Source organism: Onychomys torridus, chromosome 6, assembly GCF_903995425.1.
Source record: "Onychomys torridus chromosome 6, mOncTor1.1, whole genome shotgun sequence".
NCBI lineage: Eukaryota > Metazoa > Chordata > Mammalia > Rodentia > Cricetidae > Onychomys > Onychomys torridus.
The window spans coordinates 65,682,307-65,708,772 of record NC_050448.1 but is presented as its reverse complement, the minus strand read 5'-3'; the positions used below and the strand labels follow the sequence as shown (position 1 = coordinate 65,708,772).

General features: G+C 49.8%; 3 protein-coding genes across 13 annotated transcripts in view; 1 reads left to right on the top strand and 2 right to left on the bottom strand.

The window, feature by feature from the left end:
* Khdc4 (KH domain containing 4, pre-mRNA splicing factor) overlaps positions 1 to 3,898 on the bottom strand; it is a 33,295-nt gene extending 29,397 nt beyond the window's left edge. The window contains exons 1-4 of the mRNA XM_036190119.1: positions 3,655 to 3,898; positions 2,979 to 3,198; positions 1,200 to 1,328; positions 604 to 683 (exon numbers count right to left, since the gene is read on the bottom strand). Of these exons, the coding sequence (XP_036046012.1) occupies positions 604 to 683; positions 1,200 to 1,328; positions 2,979 to 3,198; positions 3,655 to 3,692 (467 nt within the window). The 5' untranslated portion in view covers positions 3,693 to 3,898. The remainder of the gene's footprint in view (positions 1 to 603; positions 684 to 1,199; positions 1,329 to 2,978; positions 3,199 to 3,654) is intronic.
* Positions 3,899 to 14,284: 10,386 nt separating this feature from the next.
* Positions 14,285 to 15,532, top strand: Rxfp4 (relaxin family peptide/INSL5 receptor 4). The gene is given in 1 exon segment (XM_036191335.1): positions 14,285 to 15,532. A coding segment is annotated over 1 exon segment (1,248 nt).
* Positions 15,533 to 20,443: 4,911 nt separating this feature from the next.
* The window catches only part of Arhgef2 (Rho/Rac guanine nucleotide exchange factor 2), a 41,819-nt gene continuing 35,796 nt past the window's right edge, over positions 20,444 to 26,466 (bottom strand). For all 11 annotated transcript variants that reach the window (XM_036190023.1, XM_036190024.1, XM_036190029.1 and 8 more), the window contains 8 exons: positions 25,420 to 25,620; positions 24,972 to 25,088; positions 24,800 to 24,867; positions 24,627 to 24,662; positions 24,377 to 24,427; positions 23,760 to 24,206; positions 22,583 to 22,766; positions 20,444 to 21,792 (listed from right to left, as the gene is read on the bottom strand). In XM_036190023.1, coding sequence (XP_036045916.1) covers positions 21,719 to 21,792; positions 22,583 to 22,766; positions 23,760 to 24,206; positions 24,377 to 24,427; positions 24,627 to 24,662; positions 24,800 to 24,867; positions 24,972 to 25,088; positions 25,420 to 25,620 — 1,178 coding nt within the window. In that variant the 3' untranslated portion in view covers positions 20,444 to 21,718. The remainder of the gene's footprint in view (positions 21,793 to 22,582; positions 22,767 to 23,759; positions 24,207 to 24,376; positions 24,428 to 24,626; positions 24,663 to 24,799; positions 24,868 to 24,971; positions 25,089 to 25,419; positions 25,621 to 26,466) is intronic.

Here is a 26,466-nt window from a genome sequence, read left to right as displayed (position 1 = left end):
CTGAGCATCTCTGCAGCCCCGTTTGTTTTTTAAGCAGTCTCTCAATAGGACCGAGAGCTTAGCAATTCAGCTATTCTGGCTGCCCAGCAAGCCCGGGTGACCCATCCTTCTGCCTCAGTCACCCAGAGCTGGGATTATGAACACGGGCTGCAAGATCTCAGCACTGGGGTTCAAATTCCATTCCTCATGCTTTCACTATAAGCACTTTAGAGACTGAGTTATCTCTCCAGCCCAGGAAAATACGTAAGCATTAATCATTATAACACTTTCTTCTTTTTTTTCTCTCCTTAATAACTGTGAAATGAAGCCGGGTGGTGGTGGCGCAGGCCTGTAATCCAGGCACTCGGGAAGGAGAGGCAGGCGGATCTCTGTGAGTTCAAGGCCAGCCTGGGCTACAGAGCAAGTTCCAGGACAGGCTCCAAAGCTACACAGAGAAACCCTGTCTTGAAAAAAGAAACAAACAAACAAAAAAAATTTTGTGAAATTTAAATCCAACAGCGTTCTTCCTCAAGCTACTATCTAAACACCTTAACACAGATTCCCTAAGAACAGGAAACATGGTGACGTGGACATCTTGTTCTCCCCAAACCACAGGATACACACCCAGGTCCCACTTTGGCCTTCTCCTCAGTTGTCATGAACCTTCCTCGAGTTGACACAGCAGCCCCACTAAGCCGACTGATCTAAAAGTAGAAACATTCTATTAAAAATGACAGACAAGTACTAAAACACTACAAATACATACAATTATGAATTAAAAATAAAACTGAGCCTGGCGGTGGTGGCGCACGCCTTTAATCCCAGCACTGGGGAAGCAGAGGCAGGCAGATCTCTGAGTTCAAGGCCAGCCTGGGCTAACAAGTGAGTTCCAGGAAAGGCGCAAAGGCAAAGCTACACAGGGGAACCCTGTCTTGAAAAACCAAAAAAAAAAAAAAAAATCAATCAATCAATAAAGCTCTGATGTGGTTTTAAGGTATTTCTCCAGATGAGAGCAGGACTACTCCTTCCATTTATTTCACCAAATATAAATTGTCCTGTATCTGAAATTGTGACCGGGACAAGTCACCCACATCTGTTTCATTAGTATCCTCTGCAGTTAGTCCAATCCTGATTTTATGACCCACACCACCCATGAACACTGTGTTCAGAAGTGTCTGAAGTCCCGGGCCTCCTCCCCCATTCCTGAGTCACACACACACCTCATCCTGAGTCTGTCCTCGGGTCAGCAAGTTCCTACAGGTCAGAGGCACGTCGTTGATCTCCACTTCAGCCACCACCAGGTCATCCTTGCTTTTACTGCTACTTAGGCCTTTGCCAGGGGCCTGCAGCTACAGAAGAGAAAAAAGCCAGTCAAAGGGTTTTGTTTTGTTGAGATACACACACACACACACACACACACACACACACATTTGTTTTTCCTTTTTTTTTTTTTTTTTTGGTTTTTCGAGACAGGGTTTCTCTGGGTAGCTTTGCACCTTTCCTGGAACTCACTTGGTAGCCCAGGCTGGCCTCGAACTCACAGAGATCCACCTGGCTCTGCCTCCTGAGTGCTGGGATTACAGGGGTGTGCCACCACCGCCTGGCTATATTTGTTTTTCAAGATAGGATTTCTCTGTGTAACAGCACTGGCTGTCCTGGAACTCGCTTTGTAGACCAGGCTGGCCTTGAACTTAGAGATCCACTTGCCCATCTCCTGAGGACTGGGATTAAAGGTATGTGCCTTGCTACCACAGCCTGGATTAAAAAATATAAAGCCTAGGCTAGCCTTGAACTGTTGATCCTCCTGCCTCCGCCTCCTTCAGCAAATACTACCGGCATGTGCCACCGCAACTGGCACCTCATATATTTTTCATGGTACTAAAACAACTACAGAGTAGAGATACATTAAAGGCCAGAGTTATGATGCTTTATATTTTGCACTTTATGGCAAAGCAAAGTTTCACTGTAAATCAGTTGGCCTCAAGATCCACCTGCCTCTGCCTCCCGAGTGCTGGGATTAAAGATGTGTGCCACTACTGCCAGGCTACAGAATAACATTTTTAAAAATTATTTTAGCTCTTGAGAGATGGCCACTTATGATGGCCAAGCATGAGGACTGAGTTTTAATTCTCAGAATACATGAACCAAGCCAAATGCAGTAACTTGCTTTTGTTTATCTCCATGCCCTACAGCAAGACAGGGGCAGAAACAGAAGAGTCCCTGGAACTCAAATGCCAGCTAGCCTGATATATACACAACAGAGACCCTGACTCAGACAAGGTGGGACACCATGTTCACCATGGCAATGTGCACCTGCATGTGCTCCTGACAAACACCTGTGCATGCCATACACAACACACATACACCTGAGAGTTAGGAAGATGCTCAGAGGGTTTAGGTAGTTACTGTCAAGCCTGAGGGATGACTGAGATGCCTCACATAGACACCCAAATGCTATGATACACACACCAAGATACACATACACAAATATTTTTAAACACATTCACATGATTTACCTGAACTTCATGTATCAGGAATTTATTGCTTTAAATCACTACAAAAATTGAGTCACGTTTATAAGTACAAAAACTAGTTCATAAAAGTAACAAGATCGGGTTGGGGATTTAGCTCAGTGGTAGAGCGCTTGCCTAGCAAGCGCAAGGCTCTGGGTTCGGTCCTCAGCTCCGACAAAAAAAAAAAAAAAAAGTAACAAGATCAATTAAAACTGCCTGACCTCAGGGTGTGAGCACACCTGTCATCACCAGCACTTGAGTGACAGAGGCAGGAAGATTTCTGCAAGCAGGAGACCAGCCTTGTCTACATATACAGAAACCCTGTCTCAAACAAAAAGAAAAAGGAAACCCTCGCCCTCACAAAAAACAATGTAACAAAGTGTCACGCTCCCATACGTGATCTTCACTCTATTATGAGCACGAATGATTATAAAACCGAACAGCGACAAAAGCTGCAAACGGGAGAGCGTCTTTCCCTGGGAATACCTTCTCGGTGGCATTCTGAGACGGTTTCAGCTTCCCTTTGGCCATGAGCATAGCATTGATCTTGGCGGCCACTGCAGCAGCGGCATCCAAGGCTCCCGAGGGCGCAGCCGCGGTGGCGCCCCCCGGGCTGCCCCCGCTGCCGCCGACCTCCCCACCCGGGGCCGCGGGCGGAAGGAAGAGAAGCGGGGCTGGAGCCGGTTGGTCCCATTTGCTGCGGCGCCTACAGGTAGGAAAAGGAACAAGCTGGGGCCCAAAGCCTTCCTTTGTATTGTTCTCCGAGTGCACGTTCTTCCATTCTGCCTGTCGGGTTCCGTGTTCATCACAGAATGCCCGATCGAAAACTCAGTGACATCCCCCAAATCCCCACCGCTTCCCACCGCTTTCCAAAGCAGTTCTTTTCCCGTCACCGCCAGCCAAGGACTCGCGGCGTCCCGGCACGCTCCCGCGTCTGCCTTCCCCTTGGCTCGCCCTTCGGAACCACTCGGGGCTCCCTTCTCCCTCGCACTTGGGCCGGCCCTCCTCCAGGCGCCCGCGGCCTGCTCCACGTTCTCTCCGGAAGCCGGCCTCCGCGTCCGGACGCGGCCCACTTCGGGGCCTGGCCACCCACACGCAGCCTCCCGGGCCTCCCTCTCCCCGGCCCGTGCTCGCTACCCCGCCTGGCCCGCGAAGCCCTTACCCGCCAGCTGCAGGATGTGTCGCGCTCCCTGCGGACATGGCGGCCGGCTCTAGTCAACCACCCGCCAACTACCCACCACCGCCCTCCCGCCACTTCCGCCCTAACGCGCTGACGCACAGCCCTTTCCGGTCGTGAGGGAGGACGGTTCCGGTGAGAGAGCTGGATTCCGATTGGACTCTCAGCAATTTAAAGCGTCTGGAGTTTCAGAGACCAGCGCGCCGGCGACTTTTCCGGCTTGCTCCTTTGCCCTTAAGAAAAATGGCTGCCGTGTTTGATTTAAAAGCGAGGTCGGCGCTGGGGGAATCCATCTTTATTGTGGGCAAGCTAGCCGCTTGGACGACATCTAAGTCAAAAAAAAAAAAAAAAAAAAAGAAAGAAACCGATTTTCTCCGAATTCAGTTTGCTCACGTGGAGTCCCAGCCTGTAGCTGAGGAGAAGTCTTCCCGCGACTACAGCCCACTTCACGCTTGTTACCTTTCATGAAAAAGGAAAGGGTTCTTCCCGAAGGTGGTTGGCATAACTGCCTTTCCCACGGTTCTCTTTTTGTTTTTCTTGGGGATGTGAAGCTCCAGTCCGCTGCAGGGCCTTCTGTTCTAGTGGTGTTCGTGGCCGTGGGCATAGCATTGATCTTGGCAAAACGGAGGCACTTGGACGACTACAGAGTTAGGAAACAAGCGGAAGTTGAAAGAAAAACTGCTCAAGGTGGTGGGCATTTAAACGCCGAGACCAGGAACTGAGATGGCTCTGCAGATAAAGGTTGTGCGTTTGTGCTTGGCTGGCTTTTCAACATAGGGAAAAGCTTTGAATGCTAAGGGGTTTGAGTTAAATCTGGAGAACAGATCCTCAACATGTATGCAGGTCTTCTGATAGAGAGGGGGGAAACGCACAAGCTACCTTACAGAGATGCTTGCTTACATTCTGATATAATTAATAGAATAAAGATTCAGCCGGGCGGTGGTGGCGCACGCCTTTAATCCCAGCACTTGGGAGGCAGAGGCAGGCAGATCTCCGTGAGTTCGAGGCCAGCCTGGTCTCCAAAGCGAGTTCCAGGAAAGGCTCAAAGCTACACAGAAACCCCGTCTAAAAAAAAAAAAAGATTCAGTAAAAATAGTGAAAGCTAAGTAATAGTTTTTCTTTTTTGGCATATATAATTAGTAAAATATCCATTTGTGGCAAGGATGAAGGCACAACTCTATGGTGTCATCCACAGAGGAGCCCCCTTAATGGTTTAGGCCCAGGACTCCGGATGGTGTTTGGCTTTGACATGGGAAAGAATTACAGAACAGGCCAGTGTGAAGCAGAGTTAGCCCCAAAGTTCAGTTAAGGATTATGTCCTTAATTATGTCACCAGCTTTCGACAGCATCCCAGCCTAAAAAGCAGGTGTGCTCTCTCCTTCCGTTCTCTCTCCTCTCCCCCCCACTCTCTCTCCCAATAAAGCTCTAGAAAGGAAACCATGGCTCATGATTCTTCCGCCACCACAACATCCAGTGCTCTCTTTCGTTGGCATGGTGCTGACGCTTAACCAACACCAACACCACCAAAAATAAATAAAAAGTCTTGAGGAGATGAAATTGCCAGAACATCAGACTTGAACGGCTAAGACATGTGTTTGACTAAAATCAGCATGTCAAGGTAGCTTTGAGTCTATAGCCATTTCCTTTTCTCTGTGTAGCCCAGGCTGGCCTTGAACTCACAGAGATCCACACCAGCTGGGATTAAAGGTGTGTGCCACCATGCCCCACAGAGTCCTCTGTTGCAAAGTTGACGGGAGTAAGAGCAACACTCGGAAGCTACGCCCATAAATTCTCCCAGCGGCTGAACAAGAACAGCAGCAATAGACACGCCAGCTTCCAGTTCCCTGTCTTAAATCTGCTTTGAACTTGGGACCCTGCAGGGGCTGGGATTCTAGGAATGTACCACCATGCCCAGCTTCTAGCAAGTCACTGGTTCGTTGTTGCTGCTGTTGTTGTTGCTTTGTGACCAGATCTTGTGTAACCAAGCTGTTCTCAAACTTCTCACCCTCCTGCCTCCACCTCCTAAGCGCTGGGATTAGGTGTGGGCACTATGGTCGCCAAGAGCCTCCTCTGAGAAAAGCACATTCTATGTCTAAGCCTTCGCTAACCCTTAGTACAAAGGACAAAGGGACGTGATCTGTGTAACAGACATTTCTAGCTCAGAAGTAAAGGCTTCTTATGCTCCTGTGTGTTTCTGGCCCATGCCTCCTTGTCTGTCTTCTCCGTGGTGAACTATCACATAAAACTCTGTGAGTTCTAGACCAGCCTGCTCTACAGAGTTAGTTCCCAGCCAGTCAGAGCTGCCACCCTGTGGCCTTGTCTCAGGAAAACAAACATTTAAAAAAAAAGGCCTTGAACTCAGATCCTCTTGTTTCAGTTTCCTGGTCTTCAGTTTCTACCACACTCAGCCCTGCTTTACAGTGGGATTTTTGTTGTTTGTTATGTATAAGTGCATGCCTGAGTGAGTTCTTGTTTACTACATGCATGCAAGTGCCTTCAGAGGCCAGAAGGCATCAGATCACCTGGAACTGAAGATACAGGGTGATATCTATTGCTGCAATGAAACACCATGACCAAAAAGCAAGTTGAGAAGGAAAGGGTTTATTAGGCTTACACTTTAGCATTGCTGTTCGTCACTGAAGGAAGTCAGGACAGGAAATCAAACAGGATCCAGGAGGGAAGAGGCTGATTGCAGAGGCCAGAGAGGGAAGCTGATAGCTTTTTTTTTTTCTTTCTAGACAGGGATTCTCTGTGTAACAGCGCTGACTGTCCTGGAACTCACTCTGTAGACCAGGCTGACCTTGAACTCACAGAGATCCACCTGCCTCTGCCTCCCAAGTGCTGGGATTAAAGGTATATGCCACCACTGCCCTGTGGGAGCTGTTAGCTTACTAGCTTGCTTCCCCTGGCCTGTTCAGCCCACCACCGCCCAACCACAATTTTTAATTCCAAAATGTATGAAGCAAAAGAGAGAAGAAAGGGGATCAGAGAGAGAACACACTTGTTTCTGCATTGGAGCTTCCATGCCATGAGCATAGGTAACCTGAGAATTTTTTCCAACAAATCTTGACAATAAAGATAGTGGCTAACCGGGCGGTGGTGGCTCACACCTTTAATCCCAGCACTCGGGAGGCAGAGGCAGGCGGATCTCTGTGAGTTCGAGGCCAGCCTGGTCTACAGAGTGAAGTCCAGGAAAGGCTCAAAGCTACACAGAGAAACCGTCTTAAAAAACCAAAAAGAAAAAGAAAAAGAGGCCGGGCGGTGGTGGTGCACACCTGTAATCCCAGCACTCGGGACGCAGAGGCAGGTGGATCTCTGTGAGTTCGAGGCCAGCTTGGTCTCCAAAGTGAGTTCCAGGAAAGGTGCAAAACTACACAGAGAAACCCTGTCTCGAGAAAGAAAAAAAAAAAAAAAAAGATAGTAGCTTTGCTGGTTACTTTTTATGTCAACTTGATACAAGATAGGGTCACTTGGGAAGAAGGAATCTTGAGAAAATATCTCCACAGTAATGGCCTGTAAGCAAATATATAGGAGAATTTTTTTTCTTTTTTCTTTTTCTTTTTTTTTTTTTTTTTTTTTAAGGGTGTTTTCTTGATTAATTATTGATGTGGAAGGGCCCAGATCACTGTGGATGGTTCCATCTCTGGGCAGGTGGTAGGTAATAAATAGGTGCTGTAAGCAGGCTGAGGGCTGGAGAAATGCCTCAGAGGTTAAGAGCTGTTTTTCCAGAGGTCCTGAGTTCAATATCTGGTGCCCTCTTCTGGTCTGCAAGGATACATGCAGGCAGAACACAGTATACATAATGAATAAATAAATCTTTGAGAGAGACAGAGAGAGAGAGAGAGGGAGGGAGAGAGAGAGAGAGAGAGAGAGAGAGAGAGAGAGAGAGAGAGAGAGAGAGAGCGAGAGAGCAGGCAGGCAAAATCCTGAATCAGGTGGTGGTGGTACACACTTTTAATCCCAGCATTTAGGAGGCAAAGACAGGAGGGTCTCTGTGAGTTCAAGGCCAGCCTGGTCTACAGAGCAAGTTCCAGGACAGCCAGCAGGGCTGTTACACAGATACACAGAGAAACCTTGTCTCAAAATAAAATAAAATAAAAAGTGAGAAGGAAGAAAAGAAAGCAAAGCCTGGTGGCACACGCCTTTAATCCCAACACTCGGGAGGCAGAGCCAGGAGGATCTTTGTGAGTTCGAAGCCAGCCTGAGCTACAGAGTGAGATCTAGGACAGGCTCCAAAGCTACACAGAGAAACCCTGTCTCGGAAGAAGAGAAAAGAAAACAGGCTGAGCAAACCATGTCACAATGAGAGAGAGCCATCAAGCAGTGTTCTCTACGGCCTCTGCTTCAGCTTCTGCCTTGAGTCCTGCCCTGACCTCCTTCAGTGACAGACTGTGATGTGGAAGTGTAGGCAGAAGAAACCCTTTCCTTCCCAAGTTACTAATAGTCATGCATAGAAACCGGAAGACAGGTCACAGCAATAGAAACCGGAAGACAGTGGCCGACTAGTTGGTGTGACTGTGGAACTGGGTTAGGCTGGGTTCCTACTCCAACTGTTTACTGTTCCCCAAGGGTCTGCTCTCTGCCTTCAGTCACAATGGCAGGTGTAGTTCCCTTGTCCTAGTTCTATGAAGAGGCCAGCTCAGCCCTTCCATATTCTCGGCAGATCTCCAGGAATGCCACAGCTCCTTCAGCTGGAAAGGACAAAAGGGGAGGCATGACAAGGAGAGGTACATATTCAGATGGGCTAGTGGGGAGTCATTTTCACAGAAGGCTGGGACCACAGACTACTGGCACTGGTTCTCCGACTGTAACCAAGAGAGTTAATTAGACGTACATTACTGTACCATGAGGTGACAGGAAGACAGGGCTGACAAAAGCATTTTGTGGACTCTGATTTCTCATTCCCCAGCAACTGTAAATGAAGAACCCATTTCTAGAGAAGTTATCAGAGTGTCTTTGTCTGTCCGGGTAGTACTTCCTTCTTAGCTCTGGGGATTTCCAAGGGCAAGGACTGGTGCTTCTGGCACTCAGAAAGGAGGAAGGGATGGTGGGAAATGCTGAAGGCCTTTCATAATGCAATGGAGAAGAATATCTTCTTGGCCTAGAGAGATGACTCAATGTTTAGGAGCATTGGCTGGCTGCTCTTTCAGAGGACCTGGGTTCAATTTCCAGCATCCACATGGAGGCTATAACCACTTGTAATCCCAGTCCCAGGAAATATGACACCCTCTTCTGAGTTCTGTAAGCACCAGACATGCATATGGTACACAGACATACATGCAGGTAAAATATTCATACACATAAACAAAAAATTAAAAAGTTATTTTTAAATTTTTGTTGTTGTTGTTGTTTTGAGGCAGGATTTCACTAGGCAGTCCTGGCTGGCCCAGAATTCACTATGTAGACCATTTTGGCCTCAGACTCACAGATTGGCCTGCTTTTGCCTCTTGAGTGCTGAAATTAAAGGCGTGTACCATCATGCCCAGCTACTAATTTATCCAAAAGATTCATTTATCTTGCCAGGCGGTAGTGGCTCAAGCCTTTAATCCTAGCACTTGGGAGACAGAGGCAGGAAGATCTCTGTGAGTTCAGAGCCAACCTGGTCTATAGAAAAAGTTCCAGAACAGCCAAAGCTACATAGAGAAACCCTGTCTCGAAAAGCAAGCAAACAAAAAAAGGTTCATTTATCTTATGTGTATGGCTATTTTGTGTGCATGTATTGATTCATCTTCCAGGAGATGTTTCTATATTTCCAGCTTCTTGAAAAAGGGGCTTTCTTCTTTTTCTTTTAAAAAATTATGTGCTGGAGCTAGCAGATGGTGGCGCACACCTTTAATCCCTGCCCTTGGGAGGCAGAGGCAGGCAGAGTTCTGTGAGTTTGAGGCCAGCCTGGTCTATAGAAGGAGTTCCAGAACAGCCTGGGACATCTGCTCTGCCTCCCAAGGGCTGAAATTAAAGGCGTGCGCCGCCGCCGCCGCCGCCGCCGCCGCCGCCGCCGCCGCCGCCGCCACCACCACCACCCAACTCAATTAAATATTATTTTGTGTGGGCTTGCTGAAGGAATGCCTCAGCAATTAATGGTTGTTCTTGCAAAAGGCCCAAGTTCGATTATCAGCACCCACATGATAGTTTACAACCATCCATAACTCCAATTACAGGGGACCCAATGCCCTCTTCTGAGCTCCATGGGTACCAACCACAAACATTGTACACATACATACATACATACATACATACATACAGGCAAATCACTCACACATGAAATAAAATGAATAAAAAATTTATGTGTGTCTGTGCATGTATATCACATGAGTGTGGGTGCCTGTGGAAGCCAGAAGACAGTGTCAGATCCCCCACAGATGAAGTTACAGGCAGTTGTGAACCCTTTCATGTAGGCTGGACTCGGGTTCTATGAAAGAGGAGCAAGCACGCTTTGTTTTCTTTTTTGCTTTTTTGAGACAGGGTTTCTCTGTGTAACAGCCTTGGCTGTCCTAGAACTCACTCTGTAGACCAAGCTGACCTCAAACTCACAGAGATCTGCCTGCCTCTGCCTCTCAGGTGCTGGGATTGAAGGTGTGTGCCACTGCTGCCCGGCCAGCAAGCACCCTTGACTGTTGAGCTATGTCTACAGCCACACCCCATTCATTAACCTTCTCTCTAGTCAAGAGAGAATAGATTCAATGTATCAAAGTAATGTTTAAGTCTGTGTGTGTGTGTGTATGATGTGTGTATATGGTGTGTGTGTGTATAATGTGTATGATGTGTGTGTATGATGTTTGTGTGTGTAGGATGTGTGTGTGTTTATGATGTGTGTGTGTTTATGATGTGTGTATGATGTATGATGTGTGTGTGTATGATGTGTATGTGTGTATGATGTGTGTGTTTATGATGTGAGTGTATGATGTGTGTGTGTATGTATGATGTGTGTGTGTATGATGTGTGTGTGTTTATGATGTGTGTATGATGTGTGTGTATGATGTTTATGTGTGTTTATGATGTGTGTGTTTATGATGTATGATGTGTGTGTATGTATGATGTGTGTGTGTATGATGTTTGTGTGTGTATGATGTGTGTGTGTTTATGATGTGTGTGTTTATGATGTGTGTATGATGTGTGTGTGTGTGTATGACGTGTGTGTGCTCTTGCACTTACCATGGCATTTGTGTAGGGTTCAAAGGAGAATGTCAGAAGTTGGCCTCACTCCCCACCTTGAGACGGTCTTTTTGTTGTTCACTGTAGCTGACCTGTGTGTTTCCCAGGACCACCTCTGCAGTGGTTTAAATGAGAACATCTATAGGCTGGGCTATGTAAACACTGGGGCCTCAGCTAGTGACACTGGTCGGGGAGGTTGTGGAACCTTTGGGAGGTGGAGCCTTGCTACACAAACGTCCTGTCCCGGGGGACAGGCTTAGAGTGTTTCTCCCCAGCTGTCCTGTTTCATGCTCCCGTCCCCATGCCTGCTGCTGTGCTTCCCCACAGGATAGATTCTAACCCTCTGGATCCACAAACCAAAAGAAATTTCTCTAAGAAGTTGCCTTGGCCGTGACATTTTATACACAGCTACAGAAAAGTGACTGATGTGGCCTCCCGTCTTGCCTGGGAAGCACTGGGATTACAGGTGCCCTCTAAGGAGCCTGACTCTGCCCGGGCTCTAGGGATTTGAACAGAGATACTCATGCTTGCATAGAATCTCCTCAGTAAATCGATCCCCAGCCTAAGCACCGTAATTTTGGTTTCTGTTCTGTGTGCAAGTGATGGGATCGGAGGACTCCAGCAAGCAAGGGAGCACTCTGTTGCTGAGCTGCTGCCAGCAGCCAGGTTACCTGAACTGCTAGACTGGCAATGTAATTCCGGCCAAAAACCATGGCCTCAAGAGATGAGTAATAGGCCCGAGGCCGACCCAGTCTATGATGTCAGCAGGTAGCCTTTGGGCTCACCTGGCTTGGGGCTGAGCACCATCTTTCTGCCAACCTTGTCCCGCCTTCCTCTTACTCAAAACCTCAAACATCCTGGTTCCCAGACAGCATCTCTCTCACCTCTGGGCTTCTCATAATGGGTTCAAGCCTCCCTCGAAGGCCCCTCTGCTCCCCCAGCACTCCAGGAGAACTGAGTATCAGATACTGAGCTGGCAGAAAGGTGCTGAATCCTTCTCAGAATCCTTGAAAACAATCTCTTACCTCCCCATTCCATGCTCCCTCTCATCCTGCAGTGGATAGAGGTGTGGGGAGGGAAAGGAGGAGACCTAGTGAGGCATTTTCCCAGTGAGCTCATGGGGAGACAGGAAGAGGTGTGGTAAATGCTGGTTTCAGGGTCCAGAACTCCACAACCGGGCTTGGGGCATGGAGGAATGTGGTTACGATTGAGCTCTGACTCCGGAAAGATGAAGTAGCAGTGGAGGTGGTACAGCTTGGCAAGACTGCTTAATGATACAGAGCAGAAGAGTTGAAGGCATGCCCGGATCCATCCACCTACGGCCTCGCAGTTCCACTGTGCCCAGAAAGGGTACACAGGAAGCTGTGACTTCCTCCTTTTCCTCTGCCTCCCCTTCTCAAGGTCACATGGCAGTGTTCCCAGTTCATTGTCCTGTTCCTTTCCATGGCACACACTCCAAAGGTCCCCTTTGATAGTTACCATGCCAAGACATTCAAGGTTAGCCCCTTACACCAGAACAATGGAGCATTTTCATCGAATTAACTTCTGTAAGATGTTTTTATTATATATGTTTGAGTATTTGTCTGCATGTATATATGTGTGTGTGCCCCACATGCAAGCCTAGTGCCCATGGATTCCAAGAGGGGTCATAGTCTCTGGAACTGGAGTTACAGATGGTTTTGAGCTGCTGCTATATGGTGCTGGGAACCAAACTCAGGTCATCTTTAAGAGCAACAAATACTTCTACTGAGGCATCCCTAGCCCCAATTTACAAAAATTATTTAAATAGTATTTATTTGCATACATGGGCATGGATGTGCAGTGTGTTACTAAATGCAAATGTTGGAGGACAGTTTTCGGGGATCTGTTCTCTCCCTCCACCATGTGTGTCCTGGGGACCCAGTTCAAGCTGTCAGACTAGGCAAGCAGGCTCTTTTATCAAGTCCAAAACCTGTTTGGGTTTTTTGTTGTTTGGAGACAGGGGCTCACCATATGACTGTGGCTGGCCTGGAACTTATGTAGACCAGGCTGAAGTGAGTCAGCATATTGTCTAAACCTGTCTTTAAATCACTTCCTCTTATGTTTTTAATTTAGTAGTGTTGGGGGTGCATACCACTGTGCATGTGTAAAGGTCACAAGAGAAGTCTGTCTGCTCTTCCACCTTCCTGTAGGGTCCAGGGACTAAATGCAGCTCAGCAGCCTTGTGCAACAAGGGCCTTTACCCACTGAACCATCTCCGTGGCCCTGCTTAGTTTTCTGAGGTTATGTCTTGTTATGTTGTAAAGGTTGGCCTTCGAGTCTTGGGCTCAGGTGATAGTTGCCTTGTAGGTAGCAGTGACCACGGGCACTTACCACCCCGCTGAATTTTTTTTTATTGTGTATTTTTAACATTTGGGGGGGGGCACACGCGCTCGCATGTGCTCGCGCGTGTGTGTACACATGCACAGCACACACACACACACACACACACATACATTTACACACACACATACACTCACTCATACACACACATACACTCACTCATACACATAGACACACACACATAAACTTACACACACATACACTCACTCATACACATAGACACACACACACACACACACACACACACACACACACACACACACGCACACACACTGCAGCAGGAGTGTGGAGGTCAAAGGGCAGTGTGTGTCAGTTCTACCCTTCCTCTGTGTGGATCCTGGAGATGAGGCTTAGCAGCACACCCTTTACCATGGAGCCACTATCTGCTCACTGACACTTTAAGAAACGCACTCGGGCTGGGCGGTTAATCCCAGCACTCGGGAGGCAGAGGCAGACGGATCTCTGTGAGTTCGAGACCAGCCTAGTCTACAGAGTAAGATCCAGGAAAGGTACAAAGCTACACAGAGAAACTCTGTCTCGAAAAACCAAAAAAAAAAAAAAAAAAAAAAAGAAAAGAAAAAAAAGAAAGAAAGGAAAAAAAAACAAACTGGGGGAGTTAATGCAACTCACTCAAAGGCACAGTAGCTGTGGGACAGGAGACACGTTTGTTCCTCTCCCTGATTTCTGTTCTGGCTCTCTAACCCCATATTCCTCCCCTAGCCCTTCCAGCCCTCTCCTTTCAGCAGAGGGCTCTCTGCATCCTGCTCAGAGTAGAGGGACTCCTGGTTTGGTTGTCACTCCATCCAGACATCTCTAGTTTCTCCCTTTTCCTCTCTTAAGCACCTATTTGCAGTGTGGACATATCCGTCTCTTGTGCTGCCCCACCCAGCACTGTTGTCCAACAGGGACGAGGTAGGCTGTTCTACTCACACCCCTCCCGCTTAGGTGTGAGCACGGGCAGGGGCTCCTTAAAGCTCCAGACCAACACCCAGATTCCAGGTCCTTCTGCTCTCCTGCTGAGACTGCTGTGGCACCTGCCAGTCCAGTGGACAAACACTCGCTGGCTCCCCTGCTCTGCTCCAGCAACCTCCGATGCCTTGGGATGGCCACATCCAATTCTTCTGCCTCTCTGCCCACCCTCTTCTGGGCCAATGGCTCTGGAGACAGCGTGCTGAATACCGATGGTGCCGCAATGCCCGCCCAGTTCCTTGCTCTGAGGATCGCAGTGGCACTAACCTATGGACTTGTAGGTATCATCGGCTTGCTGGGAAATTTGGCTGTACTGTGGGTGCTAAGTAACTGTGCTCAGGGTGCGCCTGGCCCGCCTTCTGACACCTTTGTCTTCAGCCTGGCTCTGGCCGACCTGGGGCTGGCCCTCACTCTCCCTTTCTGGGCAACTGAATCAGCACTGGACTTCCACTGACCTTTCGGGAGTGTCCTCTGCAAGACAGTCTTGACGACCACTGTGCTCAACATCTATGCCAGCATCTTCCTCATCATGGCGCTGAGTGTGGCCAGATACTGGGTGGTGGCCATGGCTGTGGGACCAGGCAGTCACCTCTCTGTCTTCTGGGCCCGTGTGGTCACCCTGGCAGTGTGGGTGGCAGCTGCCCTGGTGACTGTACCTACGGCAATCTTCGGGGCTGAGGGTGAGTTGTGGGGCGTGCGCCTCTGCCTTCTGCGTTTTCCCAGCAAATACTGGCTGGGGGCATACCAGCTACAGAGGGTAGTTCTGGCCTTCATCGTGCCCTTGGGCATCATCACCACCAGCTACCTGCTGCTGCTGGCCTTTCTACGGCGTCAGCAGCGACGCAGGTCTTGCCAGTGGCAGGACAGCCGGCTGGTAGCACGCTCTGTCCGTCTCCTGGTGGCCTCCTTCATCCTCTGCTGGCTTCCCAATCATGTGGTCACTCTCTGGGGTATTCTGGTCAAGTTTGATCTGGTGCCCTGGGACAGCACTTTCTACGTCATCCATACTTACGTCTTTCCCGTCACCACCTGCTTGGCACACAGCAACAGCTGCCTCAACCCTGTGCTCTACTGTCTCCTCTGGCGCAAGCCTCGGCAGGTTCTGGTCAGCTCCATCAGGGATCTTTGGTCAAGATTGTGGCCCCAGAGCAAGGCCTGTGTGGAGCAAGTGGCCCTCAAGGAGGTAGGTGGGAGATGGGTAGCCAGCACTCAGGAAAGTGGTCCCTCTACAACATGTACAAACACAAAGGGACGTCTGGATGAAGGATGCAACCTGGACACTCCCTTTTCTGAGATCTACTGGGGGCATAACCCATAGGTTCTGGGGAGAAGCTGCTCTCTCTGCCAGGCTGCAGGGTCCCCAGGAAAAGTCTGTCTTTGATCATCAACTCTGGGTACGTCAGGACCTAGAAGCTGGAGCCCAGGCAAAGGTGGGTGTGGCAAAGCTTGTCTCTAGAGATGGCAGAGAGAAACTGAGAATAAAACTCTGGATTATCCACAGACTGTCTTGACCTTTCATGCCAGTACAGCACAGGGTAACTTCCCTTCTGGGGTCTAGACTAACAGGTCAGAAATCGGTTCCCCCTGCCCCACTCCCTTCAGAACAGGGTACCCATCATGCCTCTTTGGTACCAAAGCCAAAAATGCCTTCTCTGGCCACTCAGCTTTTTATCATCTCAGAGGAACCCACAGAAAGGACACAGAGCCTCCCTTTTGCTGCAGGAAGATGCCAGGGTGGGGCTTGCTGAAATCTCCAGAACTTGTCAGGAGGTACTGGATGTGGAGTCTGGTTAGAATAATGAATAGACCTGTCTCCTCCTCTCAAGGATTAAAGGGAGACGATCACCGGGAAAGCTATGGTGGGGTGATGGGGTGAGAGGTGCGGAAGAAGTCAGGAGGATCAGACCCAAGAATCAGAAACCAGAGGCTAGTTATTCTCAGCAGCATGCCAGAGCTCATGGGTGGGAACCTTCCCTCAGGCAAATCACCTCTGCACATCAGTTTCCTTCTTTTTCTATATGGGAGACAGGGCCTCATGTGACTCAGGCTGGCCTCAAACTATGTAGCTGAGGGTAGCTTCGAACTCTAAGTTTGACCCCAAATGCTGGAATTATAGGCATGGGCCAACATATTTAGCTTTTTTTTTTTTTCCTGGAGCTACGGACCGAACCCAGGGCCTTGCGCTTGCTAGGCAAGCATTCTATTCTACCACTGAGCTAAATCCCCAACCCCACATTTAGCTTGCTTTTTTTGTTTTTTGTTTTGTTTTGTTTTCCAAGACAGGGTTTCTCTGTACAACAGCCCTGGCTACCTTTGAACTCACTGTAGATCAGGTTGGCCTCAAATTCAGAGATCCTCCTGCCTCTACCTCCCAAGTGCTGGGATCAAAGGTGTGTGCCTTCACCACTCAGCTAAGTTTAGCTTTTTTTTAGTTCAGCTTATTCTTGCCTTCTTTTTTCTCCCTTTGTGTGTGTTTGTGTGTGTGTGTGTGTGTATGTGTGTTGACACTTGCATATGTGGATGCCAGAGGCAGAAATAAGGTTTCTTCAATCTCTCTCTCTCTCTCTCTTTAAAGACAGGGTCATACTATGTAGCCCTACTGACCTGGAACTCATTACGTAAACCAGAGATCCACCTACCTCTGTTTCCCAAGTGTTGGGATTACAGGCATGCACCACCACACCTTGTTCTTTGAAAAATTATACTTGGTGGGGCAAGGTGACGTGCTACACACTGGTGAAAGCAGAGGACAGCTTAGAGTCTGGTCTCCTTCTACCTGAGATTCAGGGATTGAGTTTAGTTTATCAAGCTTGGTGGCAAGGACCTCTACCTGTTGAAGTATTTGGTTTTTGGTTTTTGTGTGTGTATTAGTGTTTGCCTGCACAAAGATTAGTTTGTTGGTTTTTGTTTTGTTTTCTTTTTTTTAAATATATAATTTATTTTTAGCTTATGTGCATTGGTGTTCTGCCTGCATGTATGTTTGTGTGAGTGTGACAGATCTCCCAGAACTGGAGTTACAGACAGGTGTGAGCTGCCATGTAGGTGCTAGGAATTGAACTTGGATCCTATGGAAGAGCAGCCAGTGCTCTTGACCATTGAGCTCTCTCCAGCCCCTATTCAAGCAATTTTCTAAACCCTCCACATGCTTTTCTTTAGAGACAAGGTTTCTCTATGTGGCCGTGGCTGTGCTGGAACTCACTCTGTAGACCAGGCTGACCCTGAATTTAGAGATCCACTGTCTCCTGAGTGTTGAGAATAAAGGCGAGTGCCACAGCATGGGGTGCTGGGAACCACATTCAGGTCCTGTGGAAGATCAGCAAGCACTCTTGACTGCCAAGCTAGCTCTCCAGCCCCAGTTTACTTTTGAGAAAGGGTCTCTCACTGACCTTGAAGCTGACCTATTGGCCTGACTAGCTGACCAGTGAGATTCACGTGCTGCTGTACCTGACTTTTATGTGAGTGCCAGGGGCCATACTCAGGTCCTCATGGCTGTATGACAAGTACTATATTGAGCCATCTATTCAATTCAGCCCTGTGTGCATTCGCGTGCACGCGTTGTTCTTTGTGTGTGTGGGTGTGTGTTGGCTCAGATTGGCCTCCAACTCAATATGTAGCCAAGGCATGCCTTGAACTCCTGATTCTCTTGTCTTTCCCTCCCAAGTATTGCGGTTATAGATGGGTGCTGCCATGCCCAGCTTTCTATCAGGTTTCTAGAGGCTGGGAATGCATCTCAGTTGATGGAGTGCTTGTCTAATCCTTTAAGTTCAAGATCTTCCTAAACTACATAAAGAGTCCAGGACTAGCTCAGGCAGGAGATTGTCTCAAAGGGGAACGGCTGGCGGTGCTGGAGGTGGTGTGACTATTATTACATCTTCCATGTAAAATGGAAAGGAGGAAATAAAGGACCACTGAGAGACAGGCATGAGGAGCCGTCCAGGTCTGGTCTGTTATTTTACATGTCCTGGTATACGAAGTATAATGAAAGTCTCACATTAAAAAAAAAAAAAAAAAGATCTGGTCATGCATACCATCGACACACATACAGAATAAAATAATTTTTAAAGGAGAAGCAAGATGGCACAGCAGGGTAAATACTTGGCACACAAGCCTGGCAGCCTGGGTTGGAACGCCAAATCCACATAAAGGTGGACCGAGAGGCCTAAGTATATGAAGATGTTCTCTTAACTTCCACACATGTGCTCTGGCATGCATATCACCACACACACACACACACACACACACACACACACACACACACACACGAACACTTCCTAAAATTAGAAACATTCACCAGAGCAAATACAGGGAGAGAGCTGTGGGTAAAGTGTTTGGAGCAAATGTGCTGAGTACCTGACTTCAGTTAAAGACCTAGCACCCAATGTAAAATCACACTGGATGCAGTGGTCCTGGGAAGGAGGAAGACTGGAGCATCCCTGAGACTCACTGGCCACTCTAACCAAATCAGCGCGCTCTAGCTTCAGTGACATCCTCAAAAACCCAGGTGAAGAGCAACCAAGGACGAAACCAACATCAAGCTCCTTGAAGAGACAGACACTAACTAGAGGGTTACTCCTTCAAAGCCCCCTTCCCAAGTGTCCTCTGAGCAGAGGGCCCCCTTTAGTTCCATCTTCATTGAAAACAGTAATGACCTAAGTCGTTCATCAGGAAGGGGATCCAGCAGCTGGATGGAGCTCCTACTCTGTCTCCTCCCTTCAGGACCAGGCTCTGGGGATACTTTGTAACCAGGATATGACCAGCCACTCAAAACCCCAGAATGGCAGCATCCTGTGGAGGGGGAGCCACAATACCTCCAGGCACCACTGCCTGTTCCACCCGGTTACCCGGAAGCTTTGAAGAGTCGCCCAACTCACAACATATTAAAGGATGGGAACGAGGTTTAATTAGCCTCTTGATGTTTAATTTCCTCTTTTTGATAATGTTTAAACTGGCTCCAAAATGCCAGGTCTATTCCTAGCCATTCAGGAAGGTGGGAAATCCTCCCCTACATAAGGGTTCTTCCGCCTGCCCCAGCAGTGCCTCCAATGGCCTGGCTGGGGCCGGATATTGCCTTCTCTGGGGGCATCTGCTTTACAGATCCCCCGGGGTAAATATTGACAAAACCAACTCAAGTAACTGTGTGTAACCCTACTTTCAATGGAGCAGGATGGAGGAAAGAAGGGTGTGGTGATGGAGAGCTGAGGAGCCAGGCATGGAGCCTCCTCTAAGGGAGCAGTATGGTTTAGGTAAGGAGCTGACCCCTGGCTGCCAGAATACTTTGTCACAGAGGTTTGAAATGGCAGCAGAGACAGCAATTAAGACTTCAGGGTCAGAGAGCAGGGTTAGGGAGGGGGGAGACCTAGGGACCAGTGGTGATGGGAGGGTGGGACTGGCTCTGGGCTGATGATGAGATGGAATTATGGTAAAATTATGGTAATGAGGCAGCAGAAGCAACTTGCCAGCTTCTGGGAACTCGTGCTCTGAGACTCAGTCTCCCGGCTCTAGGTTCTTCCCCTGGGCCCTCTGGAGAATGTTGGGAACTGTATTCCTTATCCCTGACTCTACCACAGTCTCTTCTACTTGACCTTTGCCTGCTTAGTGCTGCCGGGAACACGGCTACTGAGCCCTCCTGATGCTTGAAACTGTATGCCGCTGCTGCTAAGGCAGAGGGTCAGGGCAGAGGGAGCTGCGGGCTGGCTTCTTGGCCTGGCAACTTCCTGCACCCATTGTGTAAAAGAAAAACACCAGAGGCTGGGCATACTGGCTCATGCCTGTAATTCCAACATTTGGGAGGCTGAGGCCAGCCTGGGCTTCACTGCAAGACCTTGTCTCAAAAATAATAATAAAGTAAATAAATAAACATATATATAAAACCATTCCCACGGCCCAAGAATCCCGTGATTGGACAGAAAGTGCCTCGTGAGGGCCAGAGGCTGACAGCGGGGAGGGTGCTGGCGGCCCCTCAAAGCCTGCTGCCCCATGCAATTTCAATTCCCCTTTTCTGTCGGGGTCCTGAGACCTTTCTCCTCGCCCTACCTCACAGGCTGTGGGGGTGTGCACACGCTGACCCTGCCCCGTGGCCAAAGTGCCTCGAGGGCCTAGGAACAGGAGGTGGGACGAGCGAAACCAGGAACTGAACCTGTTACTGCCTTTCCTCTGGGCAGCGTGAACAGGCTGCTCCTCTGAGACCTCAGCCCTGGGCTCTGACACTGTGGGAATGAAACATGGCGGGGAGTGGGGGCAGGAACAGAGGGGTGGCAAGAGCCAGATGTGCTATCCAAGCACAGCACACAAATAAGATGCAAACGAGCTTTCTAATACTGGAATCACTAACAGCCCCTGGAGCCTGAGTGCTACTTCATTTCCATCCTTGTAATTCTGAGACTTTTAACAAGGGTTGGGGCAGGTTTTTGTTTTTCCCGTGCTCTCTTCTGTGAGGTAGTGGTAGCCTCTTCACAGAAACCCGTGGTCACTGCCTGGCTGCAGGCACCGCAGTCCTCAGAATGGGCCATTGAGACAGCACCTCATGCATTTCAGGTCTTTAATGTTTCCCTGCTTGGGCCTTTTCTTTCTTTCTTCTTCTGTCTCTGCCTCTTTTCTTCTTTTTTTTAAACAATTAAATTGGCAGACAAATGGCTATTGCCGGTGGGTATTAGGGTTGCGTCAAACCCCTCCCCCCATCCTTGCTTACGTTTCAACCGTAGTTGCCATGGTGGGAGTGGAGGTGAGGGATCGTGGAGGTTTCCCAACCCACCTCGGAGCTTCTTTCAAATGGCTGAGGAAGAATTCCGAATAGGAGCCCCCTGAATGTAGGTGAAAGAAGTCACGTCTCCCCAGTTCCTCAAGTTCAAAGACATGGAATGAGAAGTGCCTACAATCTTCTTTTAAAAATATAAAACACGTGCAGTTGGCTTTGGTACAAAAAAGAAAAGAAAACAAAAGCAGAACATTCTGGTCCCTGTGGGTTTTTCCTCCCCTACCCCAATACATCACGGCCACCCTAGCCTCCACTCCATCAACTCCAAGGAGCCAGATTTCCATGGAGGATGAAAGGAAGGAAGAACAGCAGGAGGAGGCCAAGGAGAGCGGGGCAAGGGTCACGGTCCTACCCACAGCCCTCCTTAAAGGGGCAGTAGGTTCTGTGGCCACAGATGGGTGTCGCTGGAGTGGGAGTCAGGCGGGAGCCAACAGCGGTGTGGCTGAGCCTAAGCATACCCCAGTGGTGCTGAAGGAAGGGCCCTCTGGTCCCTATGGCTTGGTTCCCATGTCCCTGGTCCTTAAAATGTCACCCTCCCCCCACAACCAATAAACAATAAATAAATAATTTTTCCTAAGTAGAGGGAAGAAGGCATGAAAAATTGGCATCTGTGGTGTAGCTCTTGGATGCCACCAGGGGTGCTGTGGCCTCTAAATCCCCAGTCCCACGTGGCCCCGGTATCCAAGGATCCCAGGAGCTGGCAAGGACAATCAGCAGTTCTTTCAAGATTCCCTCATTATTGGCAGATGGAGTTCTCAAGGTTTGCCCCCTTTACTCTTCTTCAGTGGGGCACCAGGAAGGGGTGGGGTCCCCTTAGCTGTCTGAAGCCGTAGGCTCTCCATCTCGGCTTTCTGTCTCTTCTGGGATGTCCTGCATTCGGGTGAAGTCTGGAAGGTGACAGACAGGGCGGAGGTGATGAGTGAGCAGGATCGCCCATAAGGAGTAGCACATACTCACATAAAGGCCACTACACAGACTTGGGCAGGGGTGGGGTGGGGGTGGGGGGGCCTTTGAGCACCATGGTGGAACGATCCCTCAGGCAGTAAAGTCACATAACACGAAGCTCTAAGAGCTATTTGATTGTTCCATCTTTCCTTACCATTAGGCTATGGCAGTCTTTAAACTGATTCACTGTAAAATGGATTTCTATTTGTAAGGTTGAGAGTCACCAATCAACTGGAAAAAACGGCTTCTTGTTTGGTTTTTCAAGACAGGGTTTCTCTGTGTGACAGTCCCGGCTGTCCTGTCCTGGAACTCGCATTGAAGGCCAGGCTGGCCTCGAACACTTAGAGATCCGCCTGCCTTGGCCTCCCAAGTGTTGGGATTAAAGTGCGCCATCACTGCCCGGCTGGAAAAACTGCTTCTTAAGAGTTCTACTGCCCTGGGCAGTGATGGTGAATGCCTTTGATCCCAGTACTCGGGAGGCAGGTGCATCTCTGAATTTGAGGCCAGCCTGGTCTACAGTCTACAGAGGAAGTTCCAGGACAGCCAGGGCTCCACAGAGAAATCCTATCTCGAAAAACAAACAAACAAACAACAATAAAATAAAGAGTTCTACCACCTGCTTGTCATCACACAGAGCAGGATGTCCCAGAGTCACGTAAGAGTACAAATTCAGAAGCCACAGTCCCACGGGCTGGGACCCAGACCGACCCCACAACCCCACTGAGGCCTCACCTCGTGGGCTGTGGGGTGGGGACAGGCGGCTGCTGCCCTCCTCCTCACTGCCAGTGTCAGGGTCACTGCTGTCATGAAGTCGTTCCTCGGGGCTGCCAAGCTCCCGCCTCTCTCGGTCTTCGAAGGGTCGGTGGAGGGAACGAACCGTCACAGGCAAATCCAGGCGGTCATGGCCTCGACTGGGCTATGGAAAACAGAAGCACAGTCTAGGGGTGAGCTGTGTGAACACTGCAGGCACTGGTAAGCTAGGGCAGTGAGCCCTCCGGGGCCCCAACACACCTCACCTCTCGAGGTTCACCAACGACCCCCCCATCGGTAGATCCACCACCAAATGGCTCTCCTCTCAGTGAGATAACTGTGTTGTTTGCCTTCAATGTTCATCTCTATATCGGCTGGGCCCAGCTGGTTCTCCAGACTCAGCCTTCACATGCAAGGACTCCAGGTATGATAATGCCCACAGAGCCCCACATAGACCTCTAGCAGATGTCTCGGGAGAACAGAGCATGTTTGTTTGTTGGAAGTGCTGGAGATTTGCATAAGCCTTTGCCCCTGAACTTGCCTTAAATGTCTTTGCCGTTTAACCAGTATGTTTTTGTCTGAATGTGTGTGCACTCCTGTATACGGAGGAAGCCAGAGGTCTACCTCAGGGGTCATGCCTTAAGAGTAATTCACCTGGTTTTATGAGACAGGTCTACTATTAGCTTGGAAACCATTAAAGAGACTAGGCTGGTTAGCCAGAGAGCTGAGAAGATGAACCTGGCTCTGCCTGCCCTTCACTGGGATTGTGAGCTTGTACTATCAGGCTTTGAACAAAGGTTCCCATGTATGGCAAGCATTTTACCAACTGAGACATTCCCACAGCCCAGCTGGTAGAGTCATTTCAATCTGTTGTCTGCAGCCGGGCGGTGGGGGCGCACGCCTGTAATCCCAGCACTCGGGAGGCAGAGGCAGGTGGATCTCTGTGAGTTCGAGGCCAGTCTGGGCTACAGAGCTGGTCCAGGACAGGCTCCACAGCTACAGAGACACCCTGTCTCAAAAAACAAAAAACAAAAAAACAAACAAACAAAAAAGCTGTTGTCTGCTATCACTTGGGGTGAAATCCCCAACAACTAAGTGTCCCTAGGGTTCTGCAGGGTCTTATGTTCACGATCACTCCACTGCTCCCGGGCAGCCTTACCTGAGGGGGATTGAAGCTCAAATACAGAGCGTCGCCTGCTGGAAGGCTGCGGCGCCGGGGGTCCAGAGGCCTGCGTGCCCAGGGGGCCTCCGCTGGAAGTGGCTCATTTTGGCCCAAGGCTGCCAGCTGTCGGCGGGCCTCCTCAGCCTCCCGTTCCAGAAGGGCCCGGGCTTGCTCGCTCTCCCGGAGCCGGGCCTCCAGGCTGCCCGCTTCGGTGGCCCGCTCCTCACCCAGGCGCCGACAGCGCCGCAGCTCTTCCTGAAGCAGAGTGTGTTGCCGCTGCAGCAGAGCCAGCTCTGTGGCCTGCTTCTCGGGAGCCACGGGGGCAGCAGCCACAGCCCGGCCGGCGTCACCGTCCCGAGAGTTGGCTCGGGATAGCTTTTCCCACCGTTCAGGACCCTCGGGGAATCGGGCTTCCATCAAAGTGTCCTGCTGGGCCACAGCAGCCTGAGGATGGGATGAGGCCAAAAGGTGATTGCTATTTCCACCTACCTCTCTCTCAATCCTGGGGACCCAGAGAGCTTGGCTTGGGGGAGTACAGAGGCCTGTTAGGGTGCCTGTCACCTACATGGACACCTCTGGCAGACTCCTCCCCATTCCAGCCCTTGCTCACTGACCTGAAGGCCATGGAGAAGTCCATAGAGATTGACCAATCGCTGTAAGGCCTCCTGTGGACAGAGCAAAGGATGCATTAGTGTCTGATCTTAGGATAAGTGCCCAGCAGTCATCAGGAGGGTGTGGAAACAATAATGTCCAGAGCTGTACAGAGACACACAGGGGCAGATGCCCCCCTAAAGCACCCAAACTGCGCTCTCAGATAGAGAGCATCTTCCCTTTATCTCCTCTACCACAGAATTCCCATCTCACCTCCTGGGGTGACCTCAACTGATTTCCATTCCGATCCTGCAGAAATGGACAAGGATGGGGAGTCAGCAGGTACAGACAGACCTGGAGGCTGATCGCCAGCAGCTTTCCATTGGAGATGCACAGGCCAGCTGTGCCCTTCCTCTGGCCACTCCCCGGTTCCCGCAAGAACCCACCTTTTGGCTGGAATCTGAGTCTGCTCTACAGAGCTCAATGGAGCCATTGAAGGTCCTGGCCTCTCCATCTGTTGCAGAAGAGAGGAGGAACAGAGTACACTTACTTCCTCAGGGACCAGTAACCACCTCCCTTCTCTAGCCATGCCCACCTTGCTTTCATGCCCATACTCACTGGCAGTGACCCCAGGACTGGTGTTACCACCGTCAGATTCCAAAGGTAAAGCTGGTTCTCGGGGTGTCAGAAGCAGGTCAGCACCAGGCCCCACCAGCAAGTCTTTTAATCCTTCCACTGAGGGGAAAGAGGAGGAGGTGAGGTCAGGAGACAAAACCAAGCGCCGTTCTCCCAGCGCACACTGACCACTGAGTGTGTAGGGAGGCCACAGTTGGGTAGAGGGGTTTCAGTCAGTCATGTGGCATCCGAGGGACATCCGAGATGCCCAGGGGGCCAGCAGAGCCTGCCAGAGGGAGAGGCAGCCAGCAGCAGGTCAGATCTCTTCCCTGCTCTTCCCAGGAACTGGACCAGGACAAACGCTCAGGGGCCTTTATGGGTTGTGGGGTTGACACGGCCCTGGTCCAGGGGGAGGGAAGAGCCCTCGACTCTTCAGTAGGAGAGCCCTCACCTTCACGGATGGCATCCCGTAACAGCCGCTCGCCTCGAGGGGACTCAAGGGACTCAGAACGGAAAAGGCCCCTGGGCAGGGCAGGCAGGGGCATCCCACTAACACCATCTTCTTCTGCCTGGAAGTGGGTCATCTCAGCAAACAGCCCAACCTTCTCCTGTAGCAGCTCCACCAGGGCCCGGTCCTTCTGCTGAAGCTCCACTGTGGACGGGAACAGGTAAGTGTGGGAGGAAAGGCCCAGGACCCAAAGAGCCGGTGGAGGGGCACCCCAGAGGGGAGGGGCAGCATGGGCAGAGGGGCAGGACTTAATTTTGGGCTTCGAGCATCTCCCCGACTCCCCCCCCTAAAAAAAAAAAAAGCTCCTTGTGTGTGTGGTATAAATCATTTTGTTTATAAAAATCTGTAAACCGGGCAGTGGTGGCGCACACCTGTAATCCCAGCACTTGGGAGGCAGAGGCAGGAGGATATTTGTGAGTTCGAGGCCAGCCTGGACTACCAAGCAAGATCCAGGAAAGGCGCAAAGCTACACAGAGAAACCCTGTCTCGAAAAAACAAACAAACAAACAAAAAAAAAATAAAAAAAAAAATCTATGAACAGTTTTGGGGAGGGCGGGGTCTGCGAATAGCAGGGCAGTCATGGCGCATGCCTTTAATCCCAACACTCAGGAGGCATAGACAGGAGGATCTCTGTGAGTTCAAGGCCAGCCTGGTCTACAGAGTGAGCTCTAGGATAGCCAGGGCTATACAGAGAAACCGTGTTTTGAAAAACAAAAACAAAAACCAAAAACAACAAAATGTGAATTGGGGCCTGGCTGCCCTCTCCTCCTTTCCATGTTCCTTTAGAGCACACGTACACGTTTTGTTAGGCCACCTGCCCCCTGCTCCCTGAGCACATGTGCATCCCAGAGTGACTCACAGTTAGACAAAGGTACATGACTAACTTTGGGCCTTTGGACCTTTTTTTTTTTTTTTTTGAGACAAGGACTCACGTAGCTAACTCCATATATAGTTGAGGATGACCTTTGTGGTGGTTTGAATGAGTTGTCC